The 25,987-nt window shown below is 36.5% G+C and overlaps 2 protein-coding genes across 3 annotated transcripts in view; both read right to left on the bottom strand.

Moving 5' to 3' along the window:
• Window positions 1-21,001, bottom strand: LOC121324001 (protein bicaudal C homolog 1-A-like). Of its 2 annotated transcripts, none has more exons than XM_041265367.1 (19): window positions 20,647-21,001; window positions 17,531-17,577; window positions 16,313-16,382; window positions 15,782-15,861; window positions 14,564-14,725; window positions 14,125-14,178; window positions 13,831-14,025; window positions 12,967-13,215; window positions 12,365-12,496; window positions 8,171-8,357; window positions 7,889-8,040; window positions 7,450-7,652; window positions 6,961-7,066; window positions 6,650-6,689; window positions 5,737-5,891; window positions 3,225-3,387; window positions 2,761-2,924; window positions 1,007-1,106; window positions 1-738 (listed from the first exon to the last, which is right to left on the bottom strand). In XM_041265367.1, the coding sequence occupies exons 1-19, from the start codon at window positions 20,867-20,869 to the stop codon at window positions 608-610; spliced, it is 2,613 nt and encodes an 870-aa protein (XP_041121301.1). In that variant the 5' UTR covers window positions 20,870-21,001; the 3' UTR covers window positions 1-607. The 2 variants fall into 2 exon arrangements, with proteins under 2 accessions (XP_041121301.1, XP_041121300.1); XM_041265366.1 differs by having other exon boundaries at window positions 3,213-3,387; window positions 20,647-21,000.
• LOC121324861 (polycystic kidney disease 2-like 2 protein) overlaps window positions 20,963-25,987 on the bottom strand; it is an 18,556-nt gene continuing 13,531 nt past the window's right edge. The window contains exon 15 of the mRNA XM_041267071.1: window positions 20,963-21,085. Coding sequence (XP_041123005.1) covers window positions 20,963-21,085 — 123 coding nt within the window. The remainder of the gene's footprint in view (window positions 21,086-25,987) is intronic.

Consider the following 25,987-nt stretch of genomic DNA (forward strand, 5'->3'; position numbering starts at 1 on the left):
TGATGACGTAAAGACACCTAGAAAACCTATGGATAGGGGCTCTCCAGGACCAGGGTTGGAGACCCCAGGTCTAAATATACTGGTACTTGTAAATGGTTTTATTCAGTACACCTCTGAAATAAATTTAAAAATCATACCACTATTTAAATGTCAAGAAGTACTACAGGCAATGATGAAAAAGCCTATTTATTCCCCTCTTATACAACTATCTTCATTCCACTTTGTCCTAGAGTGACCCCTGCTGGCAGAAGCAGAACATACACCGGTATACACCCCAACAGACATTCTGAGTTTCACATCAAGCTGCAGTCATAACAAGTCGGGGGACAGTGTGGTATAGTGTTATAGTGCTTTGAACACTTCCAACCCTGGGTTTGGTACCAACCTCTTGGGGCAGCTATATCAAATTGGTTCTTGCCATCAACCTACATTGTGGAGGTTTCAAGATGATTCAAACAGTGTTTGTCAGTACTTTCATATCTTGTGTAGATTAAAAGCCCTAAATAATAGTTATTATGCAATGTGTGAACACAAGGAGCTAGAGGCAGAAGCAGTTCATTATTGCGCAGGGAGAAGGTCACAGCCCTGTTTCTCTTCCCCTCACTCGTTACCAACGGTTGCTCTGAGCAGCGATGTCCATGTCCACTATCCGAGGCAGCCTCCCACTGGCTCCGCCTTCCAGGTAGCCTGGCCGGACTGTAGGGGGATCCAGAAGCTTCTTCTTACTTTTACTGAAATCTGAAAAAAACGAAGAAAAAGGTTAATACATTCAATAGTCAGGAATGCTTCTACTAAGAGCCAACTAGAGAAGAAGTGAATAAAACTGGATGCCCTCTATTTTGTGTAAGTTTCTACCTTATAGTATTTTATAATATAAAGTAAATGGTTTGCAGAGCAGAACATGCTGTTTATTAAGCTATCACTGTTTATAAAGCTAACGCTGCTTTGTTTTTTTTTTTTTCACAAAATACAGAATAACAGTGCTTTTTACATAAACAGGTCTCACCTGAAATTGCAAGCAGCATTTTTCTCCTTGCACCAAAAGTTGAAATTCCCACTTCTTTCAGATCCTCATCAGTGAGCGTTAAGAATGTCTGGAAGTCAATCTGAGAAGAGACAAGAACAGTAAAACCGTTACTTGCACATTTTTCTCATATAATTGATACAACTATAAAACGACAGAATATGTATATCTACATTTTAACCATCTTCTTAAATACAAATTTGTATAGTATCATCAGTTACATTATTGCTGATTATTATATTTTATTCCTATTTCCTGGGCAATTCATCAAATGAAATTGTGCTCTGAAGACATTTCAATAGTCATCACTCATACTGTCTTCCAATAAGATTGTGTATTGTAATTTAGATAAACAGCAATAAGCTGTTCAAAAGGACACTATATAAATATTACAATAGTGAACTGTGTTAAAAAAAAAAAAAAAGAGTCTGCAACAATGTACAATAGTACAGGCTTTCTCAATCCTGGTCCTGGGGACCCACTGTGTCGGCTGGTTTTCACCAACTGAGCTCTCAATTACTTAACTAGACACTTAATTCAACTGATCATTTGTTATTAATTGTTTTCAGCTCTTAAACAGTTGTAGAGTTACTTATATAATGTTACAGCTAACTTCAACTCTGCAATTGTTTAAAAGCTGAAAACAATTAAAAAGCTCTTAAGCTAATTTATAGTTCGATTAAGGATTCAATGAAGTAATTGATAACTCAGCTGGAATGCAAACCATCAAACAGTGGGTCCCCAAATCCAGGATTGGGAAACCCTGCAACAGCACACAGCAGACACTAATAGTATGCAGTGAGAATGTTGTAAGGGGTGTACTTGCTGTAAATAAATAGAAAACGAAAGGCCCTTATGCATACCATCCATGCCATAGCTACCCTTGTAAAAGCATAGCAATGTATAGTAGAGCACTGAGGGTGCAGCAGGCCGAAAGCACTAAATGTACATTTGTATATTTGTGTGTGAATATAGGGTTGGCAGGGAGGAGGTTAAAATCCTGGAGCCTTAATTGAATGATTAGGCTCCAGCCACATGGTATTTAAGGAAAATCTCGTGTGCGCTGTGCTGTGCTGTGCACACGCTGTGTAGGCGAATGCCCAGCCTGACAAATGTTTGTACAGTAGTGTTTTGCTTAAACCTTTTATTGAGACCACCATGCTTGTTTGTTTATTCCTGTTTGTGTAATTTCATTGCACACCCAGTACTTAAACTGCAGCTTCCAAGTCTCCAAGTGTCATTCTTGATGCTATCCTGTTACAGAGTGATTTGGTCAAGCATATAAAAATGCATTTTATAAGCTTGGGAAAAGTGTGGGAAAACTACTAAATTACTGTGCACATTTACTATGGTAAAGTTCCGTAAGGGTGGCAAAATAGAAAGCCAAAAGGATCATTTACAGCTTTTAGTTTAGTGTGCCCAATTATTTTTTCCTTCCGAGTTTTGAATGTCCAGCTATGTTCCCTCACCTCTACCAGGAGCTCTACAGCAGAGTTACAGGCTCCTGGAGGGTAAAGGCCAGCCCTGAAGGTTTCTGCTTTGAGCTCACCTGGTGAGCCATTTGGGGACCTCAAATCATACCTTTTCAGATAAAGCTTTCAAAGTTTAATTAACTCCTGTTTAATTATAGGAGAAAATGTAATTTTTTACAAAAAAAGAATAAAACTAAGCACTATATAATTCTCAGTAAAACACTGAGCACAAACTGTCAGTAAAAGATTGAAAGGTGTCCATACCTCCTGCTGTTGGAAGATATCAATGTATTTGCATAGCCCCAGTTGGCTAAAGAGCTCTGGCAGGTCTGCTGTCTGTTTGTGGGTGGGACTGGAGCAGCAGTTGCTGGAGCAGGTCAGAGATGAGATGCTGTCAAAGTAATTACTGCTGCTAAGGAACGACTCGGCTGCAGACAGAAAGGAGAATGTGATACACATGCCAGTCTCTGTTTCTGTTTGAACGCACCTACAATTTATGTACGGAAAATGAAGAGTCTGCTGCTAGATACAAAATAAAAGGGCTTTATTGTGCATTTCAATGCATAAAAACTATAAAAAAAGACATAACACAGTAATTTAAGTACTTATGCTGGTCTACATGATATGGTAATGCTAAAAAAACAGCAATAGAATACTCTGTATACCACTGTTTTTCTTAAGTGGGAAAGCATTTTTTGATTGTGTTAAACACCTACAGGATTTGTCACCTCTGCTTCTCAAGGATGAGGAAGCAAAGACAGGGAAGGAGGAGGCTGAGGAAGATGAGAGAGGGGGTGAGGAAGATGCAGAGTCCTTCCGCTCCCTCCAGTTTTCAGAGTCACTGCCGCTGGTCAGACTCTCTTTACTGAGGGATTCCTGCAAACTCCATTCCTGAGGGAAAATGGAGAAGGAATTGGCACACATATCTATTCTTTTTTGTCTAATACTCAGTTGCAAAAAGGACAGTTTTAGTGTTTTGCATTTGTTTCACAGGTAAAACTGTAGGAAACTTAGTCAAGCATGCAGGTAATTAGATCTACAGGTTAGAGCGTCATTCCACACCAACTCAACCAGAAAAGGGACATTTCGTTGCCCATCCGTCTCAGATTTTCCCAGAAAAGTTCACCTGGTGGTTTTCTGACACGCTGAATTCAGAAATGATAGCCATTATTTTTTTTTTAAATGTCCCCTTTGACCTAGTGAGAAAAGGACCTTTCTCTTACTATGGTACCCAGGGATTTTGGATTTTTGAAGCTGCATTTGTCATGCATTTGAGAATTGCTTATGGCCACTTTGGTAAGTCTAAAGTGTCACATAGTTCTATCCAAACTGGCTATTTCTTCAACTTTACATTCTCTGAGGATTGATCTAGACTCAGGAAAAAATAATAGTATGTGCTTTCACTGGCACAAAAAAATAAATACAGCTGTCTCTGTCATCGAAGACCTTCTAAACCAAAGACTTTCAGCCTGAAATTGACTGATTGGCTAGCATGAGAATGCAGCAAATGGCTTTTTCACAAATGGTTGGTCAGTCAATCAATTATACCCCTAGGTAGGCACCACAAATTATAAAAAACAACTTTACTATCACTTTTTGTTTTTTAAAATCTAACTAAGTAAGGTTTTGATAGTTTCAAATGTGTCATCATAACAACCAGTCCCAAGTCCCATAGGCAAGTTCATAACCCCTCAGCTCCAAACTAGTGCCTTTAGATGTCCACATTGTTACTTTTTACCTCTGGATCAGTCCTCATTGAATGAACAATTGAAGAAATAGCAGGTTTGGATAGAACTATGTGGTACTTTAACCACACCAAAGTGGCCTAAAGCAATGCTTGAATGCATGACAAATGCAACTTCAAAAAAATCCAAAAATCCAAAATACCCAGATAGAAACATATTTAGCCTGATGCTTGTAAACCTCATTAACATCTATCCAAACATATCTTTGGGTGTTTTTTGGAGTGCCCCCACGCAAGTTATTACGGCCTAAACTTGGTACAAATAGCAAACATTCTAATTTCAAGAGTGTTTAATGACCAGTGGTGGGACTTGAAACCAAAAGTTTTTCACAGAATTTTACGATACTTACATTTTAGGACCCATAACCCCTACAGGGTAAAGGGTTAGGGTGAAGTTCAAATAAAACTTGTCACTTACCCCTCGTCCTGCAATTTTTCACAAGTAAATAGGGTGCGCCTAGTATTTTTTTTTTTCTGAAAAGCCCTATTCATTACGAGTAGAACGAGGTGCTGCACGTGATAGTAGCATCTAAATTGCACCCAGGGTGATTTTTCTGGTCAAGGTCCCGTTCTCACCTTAAGTTGACTTTTGCAAGGTCATAGGTCGAAGGGGAAATAAAACAAAAAAGGTTATCATTTCTGAATTCAGCGTGTCTGAAAACCCCCAAGTGAAATTTTCTAAGAAAATCGGAGACAGATGGGCAATGGTACTGGTTGAGTTGGCATGGAATGACCCTAGCATCTACAAATCATCAATAGTGTATTTTTTATCTGAAAGGGGGAAAAAACACCAATTACAATTCTAAAGAGATTAAAAAAACCTCTAAACCACTAACAAGCTCTTTATGTAAATGTAGTTGTTTATTTCTGATTAGGTAGCTTTATTGGGTACACTTTCATGATCTGAAAAAAATTGTGCTATTGAGAGTTTGGAGTAAAACACTCTGAGAATCTAGGAAAATGTCAAAAAATTTGAAAAGACATTTTGTCAAAACATGTGTGTTTTAAAATGAGTCAAAAGCAAAGTGCTTCAAGCTCAGGCACTCGCACAAATGATGAAATTATTAGAAGTCATGTATGCATACAAAATTAAAACCCAAAGGGTTTATACAAGTCAAACTGAATTTGTCAATTTAAACCAGGTAATATGCATAAAGGTTACTTTTATGATTACATCAAATAAAAATAAAGGTATTTAATATAAAGTAGTACAAATAAAAACTATTACAAATGTTTGGAAGAAAAGTCTTTATCAAGTCTTCATTTTGATGAAATTGATTAAGATTTCTTTTCCAAACTATATATCTTACAACTGTGTCTTTTATAGCTGTGGTTAGAATCCAGTATAAAACAATATCTTAGTTTGCATGTACATCAGATTACCCTACCACTTATTAAAAAAGCGTTCCTCATTGCTAGACCGTTTCCACCCCAGGCTAAAGAGCACCAATCACCACAGTGATGCTGGCAGTCAGCGGATCTGTTGTGCTGGTTACCTGTAAGTTGTTCCCCAGGTAAGACTTGTAGCTTCGGCGGTTCACACATCGCAGCTCCTTCACGGCCTCTGCTGGCATTGACTTGGAGAAGCCCAGCCCACTCCAGGTGTCTGTGGGTGTCCGCACCTCAGTCTCCACTGGTTTCTTCAGCATCGCTAGCACAAAAAAAACATTACGAATAAAGGCTGTAAGTAACCATTATTCGACAAGGTAATCAACCAGCAAAATCACAATTTGACTAAATTGAGCCAAGAAAAATACACTGTGAATACAGAGTCAGGTATCCATCAACTAGCTAAGATCAAGTCAACTGTTGACACCAACTTGATGTTCTACCAGTATTTGCAGCCTTATTTTGTTATAACTATCATTACTATTATTTACAGAGTAAAGCGACACCTATATGCTCTCAAACACCACTTCCTATGACATCCTAGTTCCTTGGTGTCTGAACGTTGGGTTGTTGTCCAAACATATGATAGGAGAAGCCGAAGCTGATTGATGAACCCCAAACTTCTCGGGAGAGGTGGCTCCCATCTGACGAATCATTGCAATAGCAATACTAATTCCACTAGAAGTCACTCTTAATGTCTAATATTGAGGAAGACTTCTAGATGAAACTTTCGTCACTGAATATATTAAGGTCCTTACATTTCTAAAATTAGCACTGTTGGGTGTTTGTGGATAAGCACTTGATCAATATAAGTGATATATTAGCTTGGTACAAAGCTGGCTTTAATTGCTCTCCCTCTCTTATTTATAGCTTGAATACATTTCAATGCAGATCTGTGGATCAGTGGATACATAGTGAACTAATATATATTGCCAGGGTTCACATACAACCTCCTTCCAACTTGATTATAATGCACCACAATACAGTTATATTAAGTCATGAAAGATTATTTTTACTTACCTCGTGTTGCTAAAAGTTTCTTTTTTTCATAATCATAATCCTAAAAAGGGGAAAATAAAACTGTTTAGACATATTCATATAAAGTTTAGTTTTTTTTTTTTATTAGTTTTTTTTTAAATCTTATACTGATTGTCACCAGCCAATTAAGTTCCTAGTAATTGATAAATAAGACTTAGATTTAAGTCTTTAGATAAATAAAAATAGATTTGGGTCATATGGCATATGGTAATATGTTCAAAAAAGATAAAAATAAAAAATGGCTTAAATGAACCACAGCAGTTATTTTTTTTCCCACCCTGCAGCTGTCTTACCTCATTTTTGATAGCATCTAGGCCCGTCACCTGTAGTTCAATTATGTCTTTCCTTAAACTGCTTGATTTCTCTGAGTAGTCACTTCTCAAATCACATTTTAACAATCTGAAAGAGTACAGACACTTACTAAAAAGGCCAGGCTAATAGAATACAATATATATATAATTAAAAAGAGACTGGAAGCTAGGTGGTATTTTGGAATGAGACACATAGAGACCCGAGTACAGGTATATCTTAGATTACAAGTGAAATACATTTGTTTGTCTCAGTTAAGTACTTGGAGGGCAGCAGCCTACAGCATACAATCAAAAACAATTCAGTATATATACAATTGGCATGTACTGGGACTGGATGGTAAGGATAGTTGCTTACAGATTCAGACTGAGAGGCAGAAAATTGTACACCTTCTAGGAGTATTATAGTCACAAGCACAAGCACCATTTAAATAAAATAATAACAGACATATTGACAGGGTAAAAAAATCTTACAGTTCTTTCAAGTTCTGAAGTGCATTGTTTTGACGTGAGGCTGCTGTACTTCCTTCCTGCCAGGGCTCTTTGCTACAATCTGATTGGCTGCTGCTTCTGCTTGTGCCTGCCCTTGTGCCCTGTATTTCTTCGGACTCTGGCACCGTGTCTGCAGACTGTCTGTCTGCTGTGGGGGTGCTCTGCAAATCCTCAGCCTCTGAAAGCTAAATATACAGGATTGAAAGTAAGTGATTGGTGCATGCAGTAGGCAAAGTCATAACAAATCCTGGTCTAAATCTACTAGATCAGGAAAAGGCTTGCCAGCCTGTAAAAAGATAAACCTTGGTACCGAGTTTTCAGTGTAACAAACTCCAACACAATACAATACTGTAGTTTTAGTGTAAGGTATACAAGAAGTGTAGCCCACCTATATTTTTAACATAAAAAAAAAACCTATTACCATATTCTTGTTCATTTCAGTGGGTTTCTTTCCATCACTCTTTTGTGCTTTTCTGTCTGCTTGATGTTGCAGGGTGAGACCAGGAGGGGGTGTTGGTTTGGTTTTAGCCTGCAGTACAGCATTTACCACAGCTCCAAACGAGGGGACAGGTCCTGGCAAGGGAAAGCATATTTTAGACCCAGCTAGTTATCTCGTTTATTGGTAGAGCGTACGCAATTCTCCCAAAAGAAAGTGGTAAATAGAAAAACTTAGACAAGCTTCTGTTATAAATTAAATATTAACCTGAATCAGTGAGGTTCAGTTGTTGTGTTATCAAATTCAGCCAATAATTAGTTAGGCCATTTGTTAAGGGAATGTCGCAGGCAGGCTTTATTGCCATGGCAACTTCACTGGTTTCTAGGCCCAACAGCAATCTTCTGGCTTCATACAAGTTGACAGTGTTTCGTTCCAAACTCTTCACTACAACAGACTGTGAATTAGAAAAGAGAGAAACTAAGAAACAGAACTATAGTCTTTAGTATTCCCAAAAAATACTAGTTCACGTCATACACATTTTGCTATTGTATGATTTATTATGCATTTTTTACTGTATATCATCTATTAAGCATTTCTAGTATTATGGATTTTCTTGTTACTGCATCTCGTAAAGCGCTTTGTGATGGTGGTCCACTATGAAAGACACTCTATAAAATAAGGAATGATTGATAAAATAAAAACAAAACACAGGGGTCTATAAACCAGTTTATAAGAGGTCCTCATTGCACTATATTTTTTATTGTATTTAGTGTTAATAAGTGGCTCTATAATAACCCCTTGGTAAAACAGTTAAAAAGCAGCAGTATTTAGATACACCCCTGTTTAGATTACTAATACACCCCTGTTTAGATCACTAACATAGTCCTTTTTATATAATTGACAAAGAAATTAGTATATTCTTTGACTAGTGTTTTCAAACTCAGCAGTGTAGAGAGGATGCTGGGCCCTGACCAATATGCACATCTTTATTATTTTGTATATCAAACTATCATGAATGGACCTAAAACTTTCCTTGTACAAGGTGCAATCACCTTTTTGAGTGAAAGGTGTATGCGGCAGAGATAAATGTCTCTTTGATATAAACAGTTTACTTTATTTGAAGTCTTCCCACTGATGATAGGAATGGGACTAGAGATAGAAGCTCTGCTAACAAGATTCAAGTTTTTGCAGGTTTCAGGCTTTCAAAGACACACTTGTGGTGGCTTTGACAGACTCACTGTGAGCAGAAACTAACCCAAGACTATGGCAGCTACTAGAAGCAGGCTGATCTTTGGGATGCAATGCAAATTGAACATTTGTGAAACTGCATTTGTGTTAAAACATTGTAATAACTGTACTGTGTTTTAAAGAATATAAAGCCAGCAGAAATACTAAACAAATTGTTAAAACACATTGTTCATACAAAAAGTTATAATATGCTCTGTATTAACCTATAGTTATGTTAGAACATTCTATATTCCCGTTTATTCTGTTATAACAGTGACAAATATTATTGTATTTTTGTAAGACTGAGTAAAAAGGAAAATACATTTTTAACCCAGGATTGGAATAGTTAAACCAAAATAGACATCTTTCTATGTATTCTCCATATACTTGTACTGTATTCACATGCATGTACTCCCTAAAATAATAACATCAGGTCAAGAGTTCACCTTACATAGTTTGGTGATGTAGACTATGGCAGGATGGCTAATTGACCATACAGAAGGAGTTACCAGGTGTTTTAAAAAATGAATTTACTTAAAAGGACTGGAACTGTCAAGGCAGAATAATGTTTGAGATTTAATTAAAACTTCTGATGTAAAAAAGCGAAGCAAAAAACTCTATAAAAATAAAAAAAATTGAGGTAAAATCCCAGTCAAGTATCACTCAGCTTGCTAACCACAAGCTGATGTGATCCATCCTCTGAAGATCTCTGATCAAGTTGATTGCTGTTGGTGTCATATTTAGAAGTCTTTGCATTTGAAGACAGTTCCTGTCCAAACATTATATTCTACACTTCCATATATATTTTTGGGAGGTAAGAACTATTTTGAATATTATATCTCTTTTATACTGATGCATTGCTATGAGGTATAGGTTTTATGTTTTAGCTGTGGAGAAGTGAAATATTGGATGCTATAGGGTTTAGCGGTGGGCGTTTTTAGTTTTATGCATGGATAGCTTAAGAGCAAAACATGTTGTAACCATAAATGTATTGAAGTGTTAATCATTACTGTTATTATACCTGTTAAGGCACTGAACCTCCCAGATTGCCTGTCAGTTGAGATTCGACATAGTCTGTAACTACTCAATCCATTTTTAAAGCATTCAATAAACCGAAGGAGTACTGATACTACTCTGACTGGTTAAAAACTTCAAACTGAATGAGTCTGTGTGGTCTTCTTGATTTTTAAAAGTCATCTGGATACATCATAAGCCCAGTGCACGAACAATCCACTTACAGGAGTGCGAAACATCTCTATGTCCTCCTGAATGTCTCCCCTCAGTTTAAGAGTGTGCTTAGGTGCTTAGAGTGTGTGTATAATATATATATATATATATATATATATATATATATATATATATATATATATATATATATATATGACACACACACACACACACAGTGTTGTGTCTGATTTTCAGCATTTTTGCACATTTTTCACATTGAATTTGGTCAGATCTTTTTGTGGGTTGCAGCAGTATACAGAGGGAGTCAGAGAAAAAATGACACCAAAGTTTGGTGTTCTTTTATTTGTTTGGTGTAATCAAACATGCAAATCTTCAGGTGTGATAAAGTTATTGCCCCCCTAGTTAACCCAACCCAATTAAAGGGATAATTAGGGTCAGCTGTTTGAATACTTTGGTTAACTATCAGGCCTGATTTGGGCCAGCCCTGCCCAATATAAATCTGACTAACTTTAGCCCTTGCCATCAGAGTGGAGTTGTCAGCACACAGGTTCTAGAGACACTTCATGCCACGATCAAAAGAAATTCCTGAAAATTTCAAAAAAGTTGTTGATGCCTACCAGTCTGGAAAGGGTTAAAAAGCCATTTCTAAGGCTCTGGGTCTCCACCAAACCACAGTCAGAGCCATATTGTCCAAATGGAGAAAGTTTGGGACAGTAGTGAATCTTCCCAGGAGTGGCCGTCCTGCCAAAATCTCTCCAAAAGCAAGACATAAAATCATCCAGGAAGTTACAAAGAACCCTAAAACAACATCCAGGGATCTGCAGGCCTCTCTCGCCTTGGTCAAGTTCAGTGTTCATGACTCCACCATCAGTAACACACTGGGAAAAAATGGAATTCATGGCAGAGTAGCAAGGCAGAAACTACTGCTCACTAAGAAAAACATGAATGCTTGTCTCAAGTTTGCCAAAAAACATCTGGATGATCCTCAAGAGTCCTAGAACAATGTTCTATGGACAGACAATCAAAAGTGGAACTTTTTGGCCAACAAGGGCCCCATCATGTCTGTTGAAAACCAAGCACTGCGTTCCCCAGTAAGAACCTCATACCAACGGTCAAGCATGGTGGTGGTAGTTTCATGATTTGGGGATGTTTTGCTGCATCAGGACCTGGACGACTTGCCATAATTGAAGGAACCATGAATTCTGCTCTGTATCAGAGAATTCTACAGAATAATGTCAGGCCATCCGTCCGTGAGCTGAAGCTGAAGCGCAGCTGGGTCATGTAGCAAGACAATGATCCGAAACACACAATCAAATCTACATCAGAATGGTTGAAGAACAAGCAATTTAAAGTTTTGGAATGGCCTAGTCAAAGTCTAGACCAAAACCCCATTGAGATGTTGTGGCAGGACCTGAAACGAGCAGTTTATGCTCGAAAACCCACAAATGTCACTGAATTGAAGCAGTTCTGCACTAAGGAGTGGGCCAAAATTCCTCCACAGCACTGTGAAAGACAGATCAGTAACTACAGGAAACGTTTGGTTGCAGTTATTGCTGCTGAAGGTGGCATAACCAGTTATTGAACCTATGGGGCGATTACTTTTTCACATGGGGCATTGGGTGTTGCATAACTTTCTTTAATTAATACATAAGTGAAATAAGTATCACATTTTTATGTTTGTTTGTTCACTCAGGGTCCCTTTTATCTAATATTAGATTTTGGTTGAAGATCTGATAACATTCAGTGTCAAAAATATACAAAAATGCAGAAAATCAGACAGGGGCAAAATCTTGGCAAAATACATTTTCACTTAAAATTGGGCCTGTTTGCACATGTTTGCCTCTATTTGTTGACAAGGAGAAACATGTAAATGTTGTAAACTAGTATAACTACCTAAACTCAATACAAGTATTTGTGAATAATTTTGCTTTATTTATTTCCCACAAGGGAGAAGCTTTTACCAGTATATACATCACATCGCTCACATTTGCAGTTAACAAAAATTTTTAAAAAATAAATAAAAAAAAAAAAAAAAAGAACTAGCACCTTGGCTGCCTGCTTCACTTTGGGTTTGATGCTGATGAAAACTCCAAGGTTCTGCATCATCTGGCTGAGTTTGTGGGGCTCCACTTCAGCATCCTCCTTCAGATCAAACATCAAGCAGAGTGGGAGGCAGTCCTGCCGAGAAGGGGAAAGGCTATCACGATGCTCAGACAGGAAAGAGCAAAATAGCTTCATGCATCATTAGCTGCAACTGCAACAAAAGACTGGAGCCGCCAGATATGCTGTTTTCTATTCTTGCAGATTTAAAAATGACATATTACATGGGATAACAGAAAGCTGCTTGGCACTAAAGGTACTAAATAGTCCAGTGTTGGTCTGTATTATTTCTCAATGTAGGGAGGCACAGTTAGGTAGTGCATCAACAGAGTTACAAATAACTAATAGAGATGTAAGAGTTTGCAGCATTCCAATGCGCACCTTCCAGACACAGAAAGTAGAACAGCTTTCCCACTGTATTCTCCAAACAGAAACAACCTAGGGTTCCGTTAAGCTGTGCTAATTGTGATTTGCATACGAAAATAAATCTTGCAGCGCTGTTGTAAATTGTCTAACCACATCTGCATGTTTCATAAGGGTCCCCCTACCTGCAGCTGCTGTTTGGCCAGGCAGACAGTATCTGCAGTGCCTTGAATGAGCAGCGTGGCTCTGTTCTGTGGGCAGTTCAGGTCTGGAAACACAATCTGCGTCTGGGTCATGTGCATGATGTTGATGAAGTTGGCTCCATTCTGTCCCATAAGGAAGACATGCTGCTGGGAGGTGAGGTCGATCTGGGTGCTGACCCTGACACTGGAATCTGCACCTAGCAGCAGCTCCATCAGTACTGCAGTGGCTTTCTATCAGCAGAAGAGAGGGCAAAAGAGTGCAAATGAGAGCTGAGAACCAACGGCAACCAACTGCATGAAGGAAACTGATAGTCATTGGTTTAACCACAAATAAGTAAAGGTTAGAAAGTACTGGAAAAATGTGGTTTAAGACAAGGTAAATGCTAAGATTAACTGACACCCTTGCATTGGTACTGTACATATTTAAGAAAAGTAATCTTATTTGGCAGCCACGCAAGATTTGTTTTCTAACAAATGTTATTAAGAATGGGTGCCTCCTAACTAAGTTTACTTTTCTTAACTTTTCTTAAACATCTTTAACAGTGTATATTGTAAAAAAAAACAAAAAAACAATTAATACAAACAATCTTATTCATCTAGGGGCATTTTTTATACTCATTTTAACTGGGTAGATAATTAGCTGGCAGTAATAATGTACAGTTGCAGAACTTCTTAATTTACTATTTAATTCCAATAAATGTATATGGACACCCCATTCGAACCCTAATTCATATATGAATTGCGACTTACTCTAAAATGTCAGCAGTGTTTTCATTGCAAATAAGCAGATGAGTGCAGGCTCTAAACTCCTTGCCAAACCTGTAGGTAGAGCCAGGCCATCCTCACCTGGATAGAGACACAGTTCCCCTGCAGTCCTCTCACTAGACAGGTGGTGCTGTAGAGTTTTGGCTGCTGTCTGAAGCTCACGCTGATATTAAAGGCCTGGCTGATGTGGTTGATCACATGAGAGTTCACATCCGGTACTGTCTGAGAGACCATTCTCATCGGCAGGTCAAAGCTTAGAACCAAAGGCTGCAGATCCTAAAAAATAATTTTTTGGGTTATTTTTTTCAAATACATTTTGGAGCTCATAAAACCAGATTATTAATAATATTATAAAAATGATATGATATCGCTTACCCTTATTCTTCTCCTGGCAGATTCCACACCAGAAAGTGATCCGGCTATAGAAACCTTGCAGATGAAACAGTTAATACGTAGAAATAGACAGATAACATAGATTTTCCAAAACATACTGTATTTGTTAGAATTAAAATTACAAACCAAGATTCATGCTGCATACAGTCCATTCAGTCAATCCGACATTCAAGCTTCACAGTGGCAGATACAATATGACCTACATTTTTGCTACACATCCCAAGGTATCAAGCAGCAAGTGAACGGCTGTGATGCAAACCACAAAAATGTCACTGCCTCCATCCTGGCTTCTACGCCACCATCCCACTGCACACACAGTATATTGGCAGAGTCTATTGTCTTTCAGATCCTGTTAGGAGGGTCCAGTATAGTACACCTGGATCAGTCTCTCAAACAGTGTATGAGGAGCCTCTGCATGTACCTGATTGCTCTTCTCCAGATGGACATTGTTTCGGTTAGAGTCAGGGAAGTGGATATGGCAGCCTGTTTCCTCCATGACCTTCTTAATGTTGCCGCCCCCTTTCCCAATCACATGGGAGTGCTCAGTGTGGGCCACATCCATCTTCAGGGTCACCTTGTTAACCTGGAGACACACAAAACACCTGCTTAAACTGCAGATACTGGATGTATTTGATTTTATTATATTTCTTCACACACACACACACACCACCCCCCCCTCAATATCACCAAACAGAAGGTGTTAAACTTCATTTTATAATGATACCAGGAAATGTCTCTTTTTGTGGCACTTACACTTGTATACAAATTACATTTTCATATGTTTTAACCACAATTCTAATGCAAATTAAATAAAAGATTTTTGTCAAAGTGTGTAACTCAAATGAAAATCAATTGGCAGTTAAATTAAGATATACAGGAGACATATTTTTAACAGATTTATAACATATAGAAGCAAATAGTAATTTGCAGTGTTTATGCATAATTCTAAAAATAAAAACTGGCATAATTATTACCTTATTTGATTACATTTTATTTAAGAAAATATTCATACAGATGAGCCTGTACAGTATTAGCAGGGACCTCACTTATATTTATAGAGATACCCAAGTCCTGATCTACATGAAGTTAAAATAAAGGATAAAAGGAATTTTTTTGTACTTAAATTGCAAGGAATTCCTTTTTCTTTCTTTTTAAACTAATTCAGGACGTCTAAGGATTTTCCTTGAAATAGCAAATGTGTAAAATGTACACAGTAGCCAGGATCTAGATTTAGCATCTCATATAAAAGATAGTACCTGCTACAACAGTATCCATTAACACAATGTTGGAGAAGAGTGATAATGTTCTTCAACCAGCCTCTAACACAACAACTTGGATGTCTCCTAGCCAAATACTCTCCAGGCTTAACTGTCTTTAGCTTTCAAGATCTGGCAGGATCTAAGACCAAAAAACCCAGTGAATGATGTTTTTAATAGAAAAAAGGGCAACTTGCTGTAGTAATTGAATGATCTGGGCAAGTGACCAACCCTTTTGTTTTTTAATCTTCAGTTGTGAAACTATAGAAGCAGGCTCCCAGCTACTGAAAACAAAGTGTTGCTCCTCATTTTGAGTTTCCTGGGAAAATGATCAGGAACAGCAAATATGAGAAATTTCCCTGGAAAATAAAGAAAAGTATTACCTTTGTTTCCAATACATCTAATATCATCTTCTTGGCTTCCAGGACGCCAGCTTTCTTCCCTTCCACCTTAACATGTGGATCTGAACAAAGGAAACATAGTTGTGTTAATCTATTCCCAGCATTATCAGCATCCACCACAGGTTACAGAACAGAACACTCTCTAGCTCATAGGTGCCTAATAAGCCATACTCAAGTGAACATTCTTATTAGAGAAGGCCTGTTCAAGCTTTTTTAGCTAAAATATAAAATGCGTAAGTTACCTTTACCTACAAGGTTAACATGTATATGACACCAATATAATATTTTACAGAGCAGTAATATAATTTACATGATACACAACTACAGTATACTTTTAAAAGCGACAGATTCCTATCATATATAGTGCATGTAATAAGTTCTATTGTTCCTTTTATTTGACATTTAAATTGAGATTACACCCATTATGGGTCACACTTTGGTGTTCCCAATTTAAAAACCTCATTACGACCAAAACTTCAATCTGCATTACAGTGAATATTAATGACTTCATACCCTTCTTCGATTTAGCACCTATCTTCAGCTTGGAAGGCCATTTGATCTGTGTGTTGGTTTCATTCATCACCTGTGAAAACAGTGTATGAACAAGAGAGGTGAGAAGGAAGCTAACTTTCAAAAGAAGAGGGGTTAAGTGATGACACAGTACCCCCTTCGCAAGGTGTGTCAAGAGGCATTTCAGCTGATGTGTTACCAGAAGAACAGCCATTGAAAAATAAATACCACTGTTCTTTAATAGGTTTTCCCCAAGGGGTGATTTACATATCACTAAAAAGACACAGAGGGATGGGGTCTGCAATAGAGAAGGTAAAGGAGATGTGCTCGTACTGCAGCAACATCAATCCTTAACTAGATAATGGAGGCAGTATGTATGGACTTGGGTATATGGGTAGTATATTTGAGAAGTCCATGATGCCATACCCAAATTAAAGTCTCCTGGAGCTCCACAGTCGTATTAGTTACACCTTTGTTATAGATCAGACATATCTAGCTAATTTCTATGTAGTAACACAAACAAAAAAATGACTGTAAAATGTAACTGCAATTCTGTTACAACATAGATCCAAACAGTAGGGCAGCAACAACATCTACAGATGATTTGGTACTTAATTATTGGTTCAAAGTTAAACAAAGGACAATCTGAAAACTTTGAACATTAATCTCAAGATTTCAACACCAATACTGAATTCAATATAAATGCGAATTCTTAAATTAGCACACATCTTACAAAGTTAAAACGCTGTGGCAGGATTATCTTGAGCCTTTAAAATGTATAATCTGTGTCTACGGAGGATTCATTTTCAATCTGATGAAGCACCGGGCCATGTTTGGCCCATAAATTTCTGTAGAAAATAAATCATTTGAATGTCTTTTTCCCTTCACGGTTGGGTGTGCGTTCAGTTTGATCTAGCTCCCTGCGGTTCAGAGTAATAAAGCAACGATGGTCGACTTGAAGTGTTTCAAAACTGTGCTCAGTTTCACAAAAAAATTCCTTAAACCGCTTCACTGCCCCAAGACAGGCACAATAATGGATTGATTAAAATAAGATTTCCCCAAAAAAACAATACAAACATCTCCTGACCAATTCCATAATTATTATGCTTTTCATATTGATTAATACAATTTAATATCACTAATAGTTAACTCTGTACTTCACAGTCTAGAGAAGTTTGGTGGGAAAAGCAACAACAACAAAAAAAATATATATCCAGTTACCCTTTGAAAGAATTTTTCACCAGTCAAGTGATTTTCATCTCCAGGGGCTATAAATGGGGGAAAAAAAGAAAGATTTCACATAAGACTTTGGATGCATGCAAACACTGAATAAGGTTCTCACTGTAAATACTTACGTCTTGGCACAAAACATTCCAAGAGACTCCAGAATTAATTAAGAATGGCTGTAGTTGTACTATCCCTCTGGTTATAAATGGTTATGAGAGGGGGGGGGGGGGGGGGGGGGGGGGGAGTAAATATGAGATCATAAACCGTCTATACTGTATACACAAGTCTGATTTGTGAAATCTATGCAGCTATTCTCTGCTGTGTCTGCCTAAATAAACTAACTCTGCTTGTAAATATTGTTGTGGTGAGTGTCCCTACATAACAGCTAGCCGTGGATATTAGGGAAATCATCACAACTTCACCATTTAATATACCTACAGGCTGTGAAAAATCAACTACATAATTTAGGGGCTGATATGATGATCATGTACCCCTCAGAAGTTAAGTAACAGTTGCATTTTTAGAACATTTTAAAGCCTTAGGCAATCACACTGGATTGCATAAACCAACATATCTTGTTATTCCACGATTAACCTAAAAAACAAATGGTTGAAAAAAATCCAACAGTTTCTTATGCTGGCAGGGTATAAATTGAATCAACCCCTTAATGATAATTCAGGGATGATCAAAAACAATGATGACAGTAGTAAACACATACAATTTGATGATTTATCTTCCACAGTTTCTCACTATGAGGGTACCTTTGACTAAAAAAGGGTATCTGAATACATGTAGTTGGGACTTCTGCATGCATGACAGACAACCTTCTGAACTTCAGACCAGTTCTCAACTCTGCTTTTCACTAAAGGTTTGCGATGAGGGTTAATTTTAATATTTTACTGTAACACAGTCATTCAACTGGAATCCTTTTTTTATTTTTTTCCTCTAGTTTGTCAGTAGTTCTGTTAAGGCAATGTGGCTTCTTTTCTTTGCTTTTTGCTTTTTTTGTATTGTATTGTGTACTTACAACCCAACTCATTGACTGTTTCACTAATAAAAGATTTTTAAGAATTTAACATTTAACATATACTTCAATACATTTTTGCTTGAATGTAATATTTGCTAGTAGTATACTGTTAATTTTGTTAATATCTTTCAGAATATTTGTTTTCAAAATATAGACCAGCAAGTATATTCTTTGTTTTTTTGTCCAAACTTTACACCGAGACAAAAAGTTTAGGATGTCCCTGTGGACTGTGGAAGGAGCTCGTTAGCACATCTGTCATTGGGTGAGTGCCACCATTCTCACTGTGTTATTCTGAGGAAGTGAAGAGTTTCCTCACAAGAGTGAACTCTGCATTTGCATAGGTTCCATCAAACAAGTTGAAAACAGAGCCAGTATTCCAAACTAAGCATGCATTTCCATTCACGGCTTATCAAAACAAAATTATCCTTTCATTTTATAATGAACTTCATATAAAAAGAAAGAAAAACCATTACATTACCATTCTAAATATATAGGCGCTAGACACAAATGTGTCATACTTAGGCACATTTACTATACATTTTGTGTGTTTCTTTAAACAGATTTCTCTGTTTATTTAGACTTTTCTTACCTAAGCTGCATTGTTAAAAAATTACATAAAGAAGGGTTATTATTAAGAATCAAGTTGTGCATTTGCTATGTGAGGAGAAAGACAATAGGTCTAAACTGAGTGCACTTCAGTTATTTCTTTTGTGGGCTTACAGAATTCTGTGTAGGGGGCATCTCATTTTCCTATTAATTGTGGGGTATATTTTATTGATCTAAACAGTGGTGGACTGTAATACCACCACCTTAAAACTTGTAAATGATCTTTATATGAAACCCCTGTCTGCACATTGCAAGCTTTTGCTAAGGACATGGAAAAGCACGTAATAATCAGTATTGATTGTACTGGCTTTATGTTTTTTAGTATGACAGTGGTGTTTCCAAAAAGAGTGACTCCTTTTTAAAAATGTGGCCCTTCTCACTGATATGGTTATCAATCACTCAGTTCAATAAAAAAAAAAAAAAAATATTAAAAATTAAGTAAAGTTTAGACAAAAAAATTGTAATATTTCTACAGCTGTCAAAATACTGAAGTACTGTTTTTGAAGTGACTGTATTTAATGCATATACACAGTTTGATATTTTAATACACAAAAGAGAAAATATTTTAAAAAAGATAGTGGCATATTTTCTAAGTGTTTACTACAGTCTTTAATTATCTATTTCCTTAAAGAAAAAAACAACAGTTGTTAATTTCTAGAACCAAACAACTAAGTTATAACATTCAAGCACCCTAAAGTTTGTTCTAAAGTTTGTAGCATTAACAATTTTCTCCATCAAAAGGAGTTAATTAAACGCTTTGAATGTGGCCCACAATATCAGATGAGATACTAATACTAATACAGTATCCAGCAGCACACAGTCCAAGAGTAAATGTAGGGATTTTGCCCCACACTCCTTAGCAGTGATCGCTATAGGTTACGCTGCCTCTGACTGTGGAATGACAAAGCACCATGGGAGCACTAAGAATGAGAACAAACTTCAGCAAAAAAGCTGAGTATTTTAAAACTGGAAAGTTGATTATTTATTACAATGCTAGGTGCTTAAGAGATGCCAACCAACATATATATATTATATATATATATATATATATATATATATATATATATATATATATAATATATAGATATATTATATATATATCTTATTTTAATATTATAAAGTAATAAAATAAGAACTTTTAAAGAAATACAGAATCAGGCAATTGCAATAGCTTAAGCATCTTTCAGTAGTAAAATGGAAGAAATGAATACCTTTTTTTTTAATGGCATTTAAAACAATTCAGCAAATATAAGATTCTGCAACAACAATATGCTGTTAAAGTTTGCTAGGTAACACAGCTTTTTCACTGGAATTTCACTTGAAATTAAAACAAAGTACCGTACACAAGTATAGTCATTAAAATGAGTTTTATGGTGCAGTTTAAAAGTTTATAAAGAAAACAAACCTTGGTGGTGATGTATTCAACATTAGTAAAATACCAAAACCCAAGCAGCACATTTAAATAAAGCTTACTTACTGTGTAACATAGTTTCCAGTTTCTTCCTGTCGATCCTGAATCTCTGCTCAACCCATTCTGGGTCTGTGGGGGCTGTCTCCCCGGCATCACCCAAAGTTTCCTCACTGGGTTCCGGGCAGCTTTCTCCCCAGTCTTCTTTGCTAGAGCATGAATTAGGGTCCCCTGGAGGGGATGTCTGGGCAGAGGCAGTCTGGAGCTCAAGGTTCTCCTTTACAGTCGCCATTACAAGAGAAGCACACAGTCAGTGCGTCCAGAGAGAGTGGTGTGGGAAGATGAACAAGGCTCAGGATCCATTGCTCCCTTCACACAAGACCTCTCACTCCAGCTTGGGCCCCTCCTCTTCTTCTAGCTCATTTACATTTGAGCTTTTTAACAGCTGCCTGAACTTACTCTTGGTGTAGGAGTGTTTGTGGGGTGGGGGATAGGGGGTGGGGGGAAGCTACGAGTTATAAACTAGATTTTGCCAGTTAATCTAACCTGTTGGTTATCCAGTTCTCTAACAAACTACCAGCAATTTCAGGACAGACTGGTAATTAAAATTATTTACTTAAGGGTTACGAGGGTACAAATCCAAACTAACCAAGTCCTAAAAATCTAAAGAGAGAATGCTTTTCCAATTATATATTTTTTTCTGTTGAAAGTACCTTCAATATAAATGGACATATCAGTTCCTGAACTGCTCGTTATGCAGTGCATACCAACTATGGTGTCTTTCTAGTCCACTTTAACTATGTGGGCTGCTCTAGGGGTCTCTTTATACATGATCTATGGTATAAAACTGGTATCTGTTCAGTATTCTAAACCTCTCTCTGCTGTAGTTGTCCCCAAATTAAGACTGCCTGCTTTTCTCTGCTGCCTCAATCTAAATGCTCTCTGCTCTATCGCTTTCATTGATGCAATACATTCCATGTTCATTCTGAAGCTGTGAGCACGCATTCAACAGCACCTCAGATATAAGCCTGCTACAAACTCCACCCTTGTTACAAATTCCTGTTTGCCTCATGGGAATTATTTTTTTCAGTGGAATATGAACCCCATTTTCATCCTGAGGTAAAGGTTTGCTCAACTGGTGCTCCAAGCCAAATACATTTGCACCATAAGGAAAATGCACTGCAGAGTAATACAAAATGAGCAACCATAAGCTGAGTAACATGTCAGAAACACATGCATATCCCAGACATGCAAGGTAAGAGTTCCTACCAATACACCAGCCTATGCTACCTTGTTGTAGCATAATCAGGTTTTGTAAGAAGGGTCAGAAATGATCAATGCAGATAGTCAGTCCCTAATAAGAAAATAACAGATTACAACCATCAATTAAGATTGCAATTAAGGAATTTGATAAGTTTTCAATATTACTATACAGTGTGTGTGTGTGTGTGTGTATATATATATATATATATATATATATATATATATATATATATATATATATATATATATATATATATACACACACAGACACACGCATACATACACACAATACAATTGAGTGTTTCTTATTTTTATGGATGAATTTCAATACAACATACAGTGTTCAATGTTTTCAGTTATAAATTGCAATGACATTACTAGCAGGGTATCCCAATATGTGTGTTGAACTCGTGCAATATAAAATTTATTAAGCTGCCAGTTCACTGATCATCAAGCATGGTTTCATAAAACTGCCAAGGACTACAAATATTTCTTAGAGGCCTCTAACCCAATACAATCCCCTAGAAAAAGGGGTCTTGAAATTCCACTGAACAAATCAGGATGACCTCAGTAAACAATGGAAACTAAAACTGGATAAAAAAGCTACCTCACTAACAACCAGCAGCAGTGGTGTGCTTGTGGGTGTTGCTCAGCAACCCATTTGTTTACAAACAGGGAATCAGTGAGAAAGTCATTAGCTAATAGACATATAATAGTATTTTTGTAATTATCTGCACTGGAAAAATTAAAAAGTAATACTATTAATACTCCACACACTCACAGTACTGTTTAAAGTTCAAAATACAGCTAAACAAGGTAACTGTTTACTAGAACACATACATTTTTTAAAAATCTTTTCTACTTTTAAATTGCAGCAAAAACGTTTTGCCTTAATAAAACTTTACCAAGCTTGCCATATATAATTCTTAATCAAAAGTGCAGTTATACTACAGTACATTTTACAACCGGATTTACAATCAGGTGCATTGCACTTTACAATGCATTTGAACGACCTTTAATCACTAATGTGGCTTGCCAATTCTTAAAGCTGTAAAGAAAAACTGGGCTAATGTCAAGGATGTGTTAGCATAATAGCAAAGCAATTTGTTGTTTGATTTACAATGGATTAATCTTCTGTGGTCTAAAAGGCTCTGCACACAGGAGATAGAGACATTGATAAAGGTAGCGCAGAGAATTAAGAGTTACAAAGTATCCCTTGAGGCTGTTGAGAATAAACACACTGAAAATAAAAGGGTGAAGCAAGAGGTTTTCAAAAAGTCTACATATGAAGAGTAATTTATTAATGGAATATCAGACCTGGGTTTCTTGTCCGAATATAACAAAGAAATGTCTGTGAGGTGTGTATCCATGGAAAGCTGGAGAAGTGCTAGTATTAAGCAATATAAATCAGATAGGTCATTGTGCTCAAGCAGCAAGTCGTATTAGCAGTAGAACCAAGGCTCCTTAGTTTTAACAGATTTCCATTGTCTCAAACAAGAATACATTTAAAAGGCTGTATATGTAAAAATCAATAAGACACAATAAGTAACATGTTACAGTGACCTATACAAATACTTATAAAGGTCATCTTTTTTAAAAATGACCTTTCCTGCCTTGAACAACTGATTTTAAAATACAAATATTTCCATACATGTTCAATAAAAAGGTTCATAGTATTATATGTGTTTATATTAAACAGTTATTCTATTATTTAATATGCCCAGTCTTAATTCTAGAAGATGTTGTGTTTAAATAGTTTGCGTACATGGTGGGAGTTTCTGCTTTTCTGATTTAAGAAGATCCCACATTGTTTATATTGGAAATTATAATGGCTCATTATGAGTGTTCATTACTGCATGTAAATGTGCTTGCTTTTATAAGCCAAGAATCGTGTTAATATATTAACAAAAGGGGGATCTGTTTATATGTATTCTGGTAAACAGTCAATGCAGGTTTCCTTAAAATGAACATACAGGAGTATATTCCATTGATCTAAAGGCGGTGGAATCTCCTGTTTAAACATTCAATAAAGGGAACCAGGTAAATCAGAAAATCAGGAACCAGAAAATCAAGCATCCAAATGTGCATGTTAGTCTCTTTAGTCAATTTGTGTTTGTAAACATACATAAAGAACTGCAATGATTTAAATAACAGCAGTACTTAGATCAATTGAACAGGTCTCAGATATCCAAATATCATGGAATGTTTATTCCATGATATTTTTAAATTGTTGTTGATGTGGTTCCTACTTGAACAGCAGTTTACCTGCTGATTGTTTATGGTTGCTGCAGTGATAGCAGATTATTTATTTATTTTCATATATTTTTTAAATATAATTCCACTTAGAAATGTGTTTAACAGAATGTATGCATAAGAATAGACATGTTTGCTCTACTGTTGTTTTTGGCTTCTCTGACAAAGAAAAATATGTTATCTCCCCAAATGAACAAAAGCACACCAGCTTCAAATGCAGCTTCTGTTTTATAGCCCTCTGAACACCATTGCCTAGAGACAGCATGGAGCAGGAATGGACTAGCCTCTCAAGTCCACACCATTAAAAAACAAACTTGGTTTGCTTTCAGCCCCAACAAAAGCTTTTGAGAACCAGGTTCTGAGCAGAGCTATGTTATGGCAGATTCCCTCTTGATTTCAGAAATAAAACTACAGTATTCCTACTATAGTGGCTGTGTAGGCGTCCTTGGCTCATCCATTCCATTCCATTCATTTGCAACTCTTCTCTCCAACCAGACCCTTAATACTGACCTTCAGTAGGGTCAATAAAATAATTAAAAACAATGTTTTGGTTCATAATATTGTTAATACCCACTGTGACAGGTATCACCTGCTAAAAGGTGTTCTTGATTATGATAACAAGAGTTAGGGGTTTGATATGGTTCTACTGCTTGCCTTAGTAATTCATAAGGCAGATCATTTGTTTACGGCTTGTGGTAAGCAGTGTTTTCCTTTCTTTCCTTTTTTACACACAGCTGTGAGCTACAGAAAGTTTACTATTCATGACTATTTCCATTAGCTAATGAGTATTTTGTACTAAATATTTTATTGTAATCTTTTTCTGTCTTGCAATAGTAACCCATCACTATCTGGGCAAGACTATTTTACTATATTACTGTTCATAATCAACTAACTATAAAAGCAGTAAATAAGAAGAATAATAAAAATGTGTCTTCAGTGGCTCGCCAATAAAAAGCACTTTCATTCAGTCATGAAACCGTGGACCAAGTTGTCTCCAGAGTTCTGCAGTAATATCCATTTCTTAGGTTACTCTACACAGTACTGTATTTCTCTCATATTTGTTTACAAGTTGAGCTGCAATGGGACTATGATTTGATAAAGTACAAGACCATGCTTATTATATATATATACAAATATTTTTTTTTATTGTTATTTTTGTTATTCACAGTTGTAAATAATGTCAGTATAAATAGGTTGTTTGGTTTATCCTGCCTTCAAATGCCTCAAAAGTTCCCTCACAGCCTTATTTGTAGTATAGACCCATACAGCCTCATCCTGTACAGTCGGTTAGTCTTAATTACCCTGGAGTAATACAAAAAAATACATCTATTTAATAAATAAACAATATAACATGTACTGAACTATATGAAAATATATATATATATATATATATATATATATATATATATATATATATATATATATATATATATATATATATATATATAGATAGATAGATAGATAGATAGATAGATAGATAGATAGATAGATAGATAGATAGATATAGATATACACACACACAGTGCCTTGCAAAAGTATTCAGACCCCTAACCAATTCTCTCATATTACTGAATTACAAATGGTACATTGAAATTTCGTTCTGTTTGATATTTTATTTTTAAACACTGAAACTCAGAATCAATTATTGTAAGGTGACATTGGTTTTATGTTGGGAAATATTTTTAAGAAAAATAAAAAAACTGAAATATCTTGCTTGCATAAGTATTCAACCCCTGTGCTGTGGAAGCTCCCAGTTTGCACCGATAAAAGAAATTGCCCTAATGAGGACACAATTACCTTACCATTGGCCTCCACCTGTGACTTGTGAGAGAAGCCACAGAGAGGCCAACAATCACTTTGAAGGAGCTACAGAGTTCAGTGGCTGGGAGTGGAG

Source organism: Polyodon spathula, chromosome 12, assembly GCF_017654505.1.
Source record: "Polyodon spathula isolate WHYD16114869_AA chromosome 12, ASM1765450v1, whole genome shotgun sequence".
Taxonomy (NCBI): Eukaryota; Metazoa; Chordata; class Actinopteri; order Acipenseriformes; family Polyodontidae; genus Polyodon; species Polyodon spathula.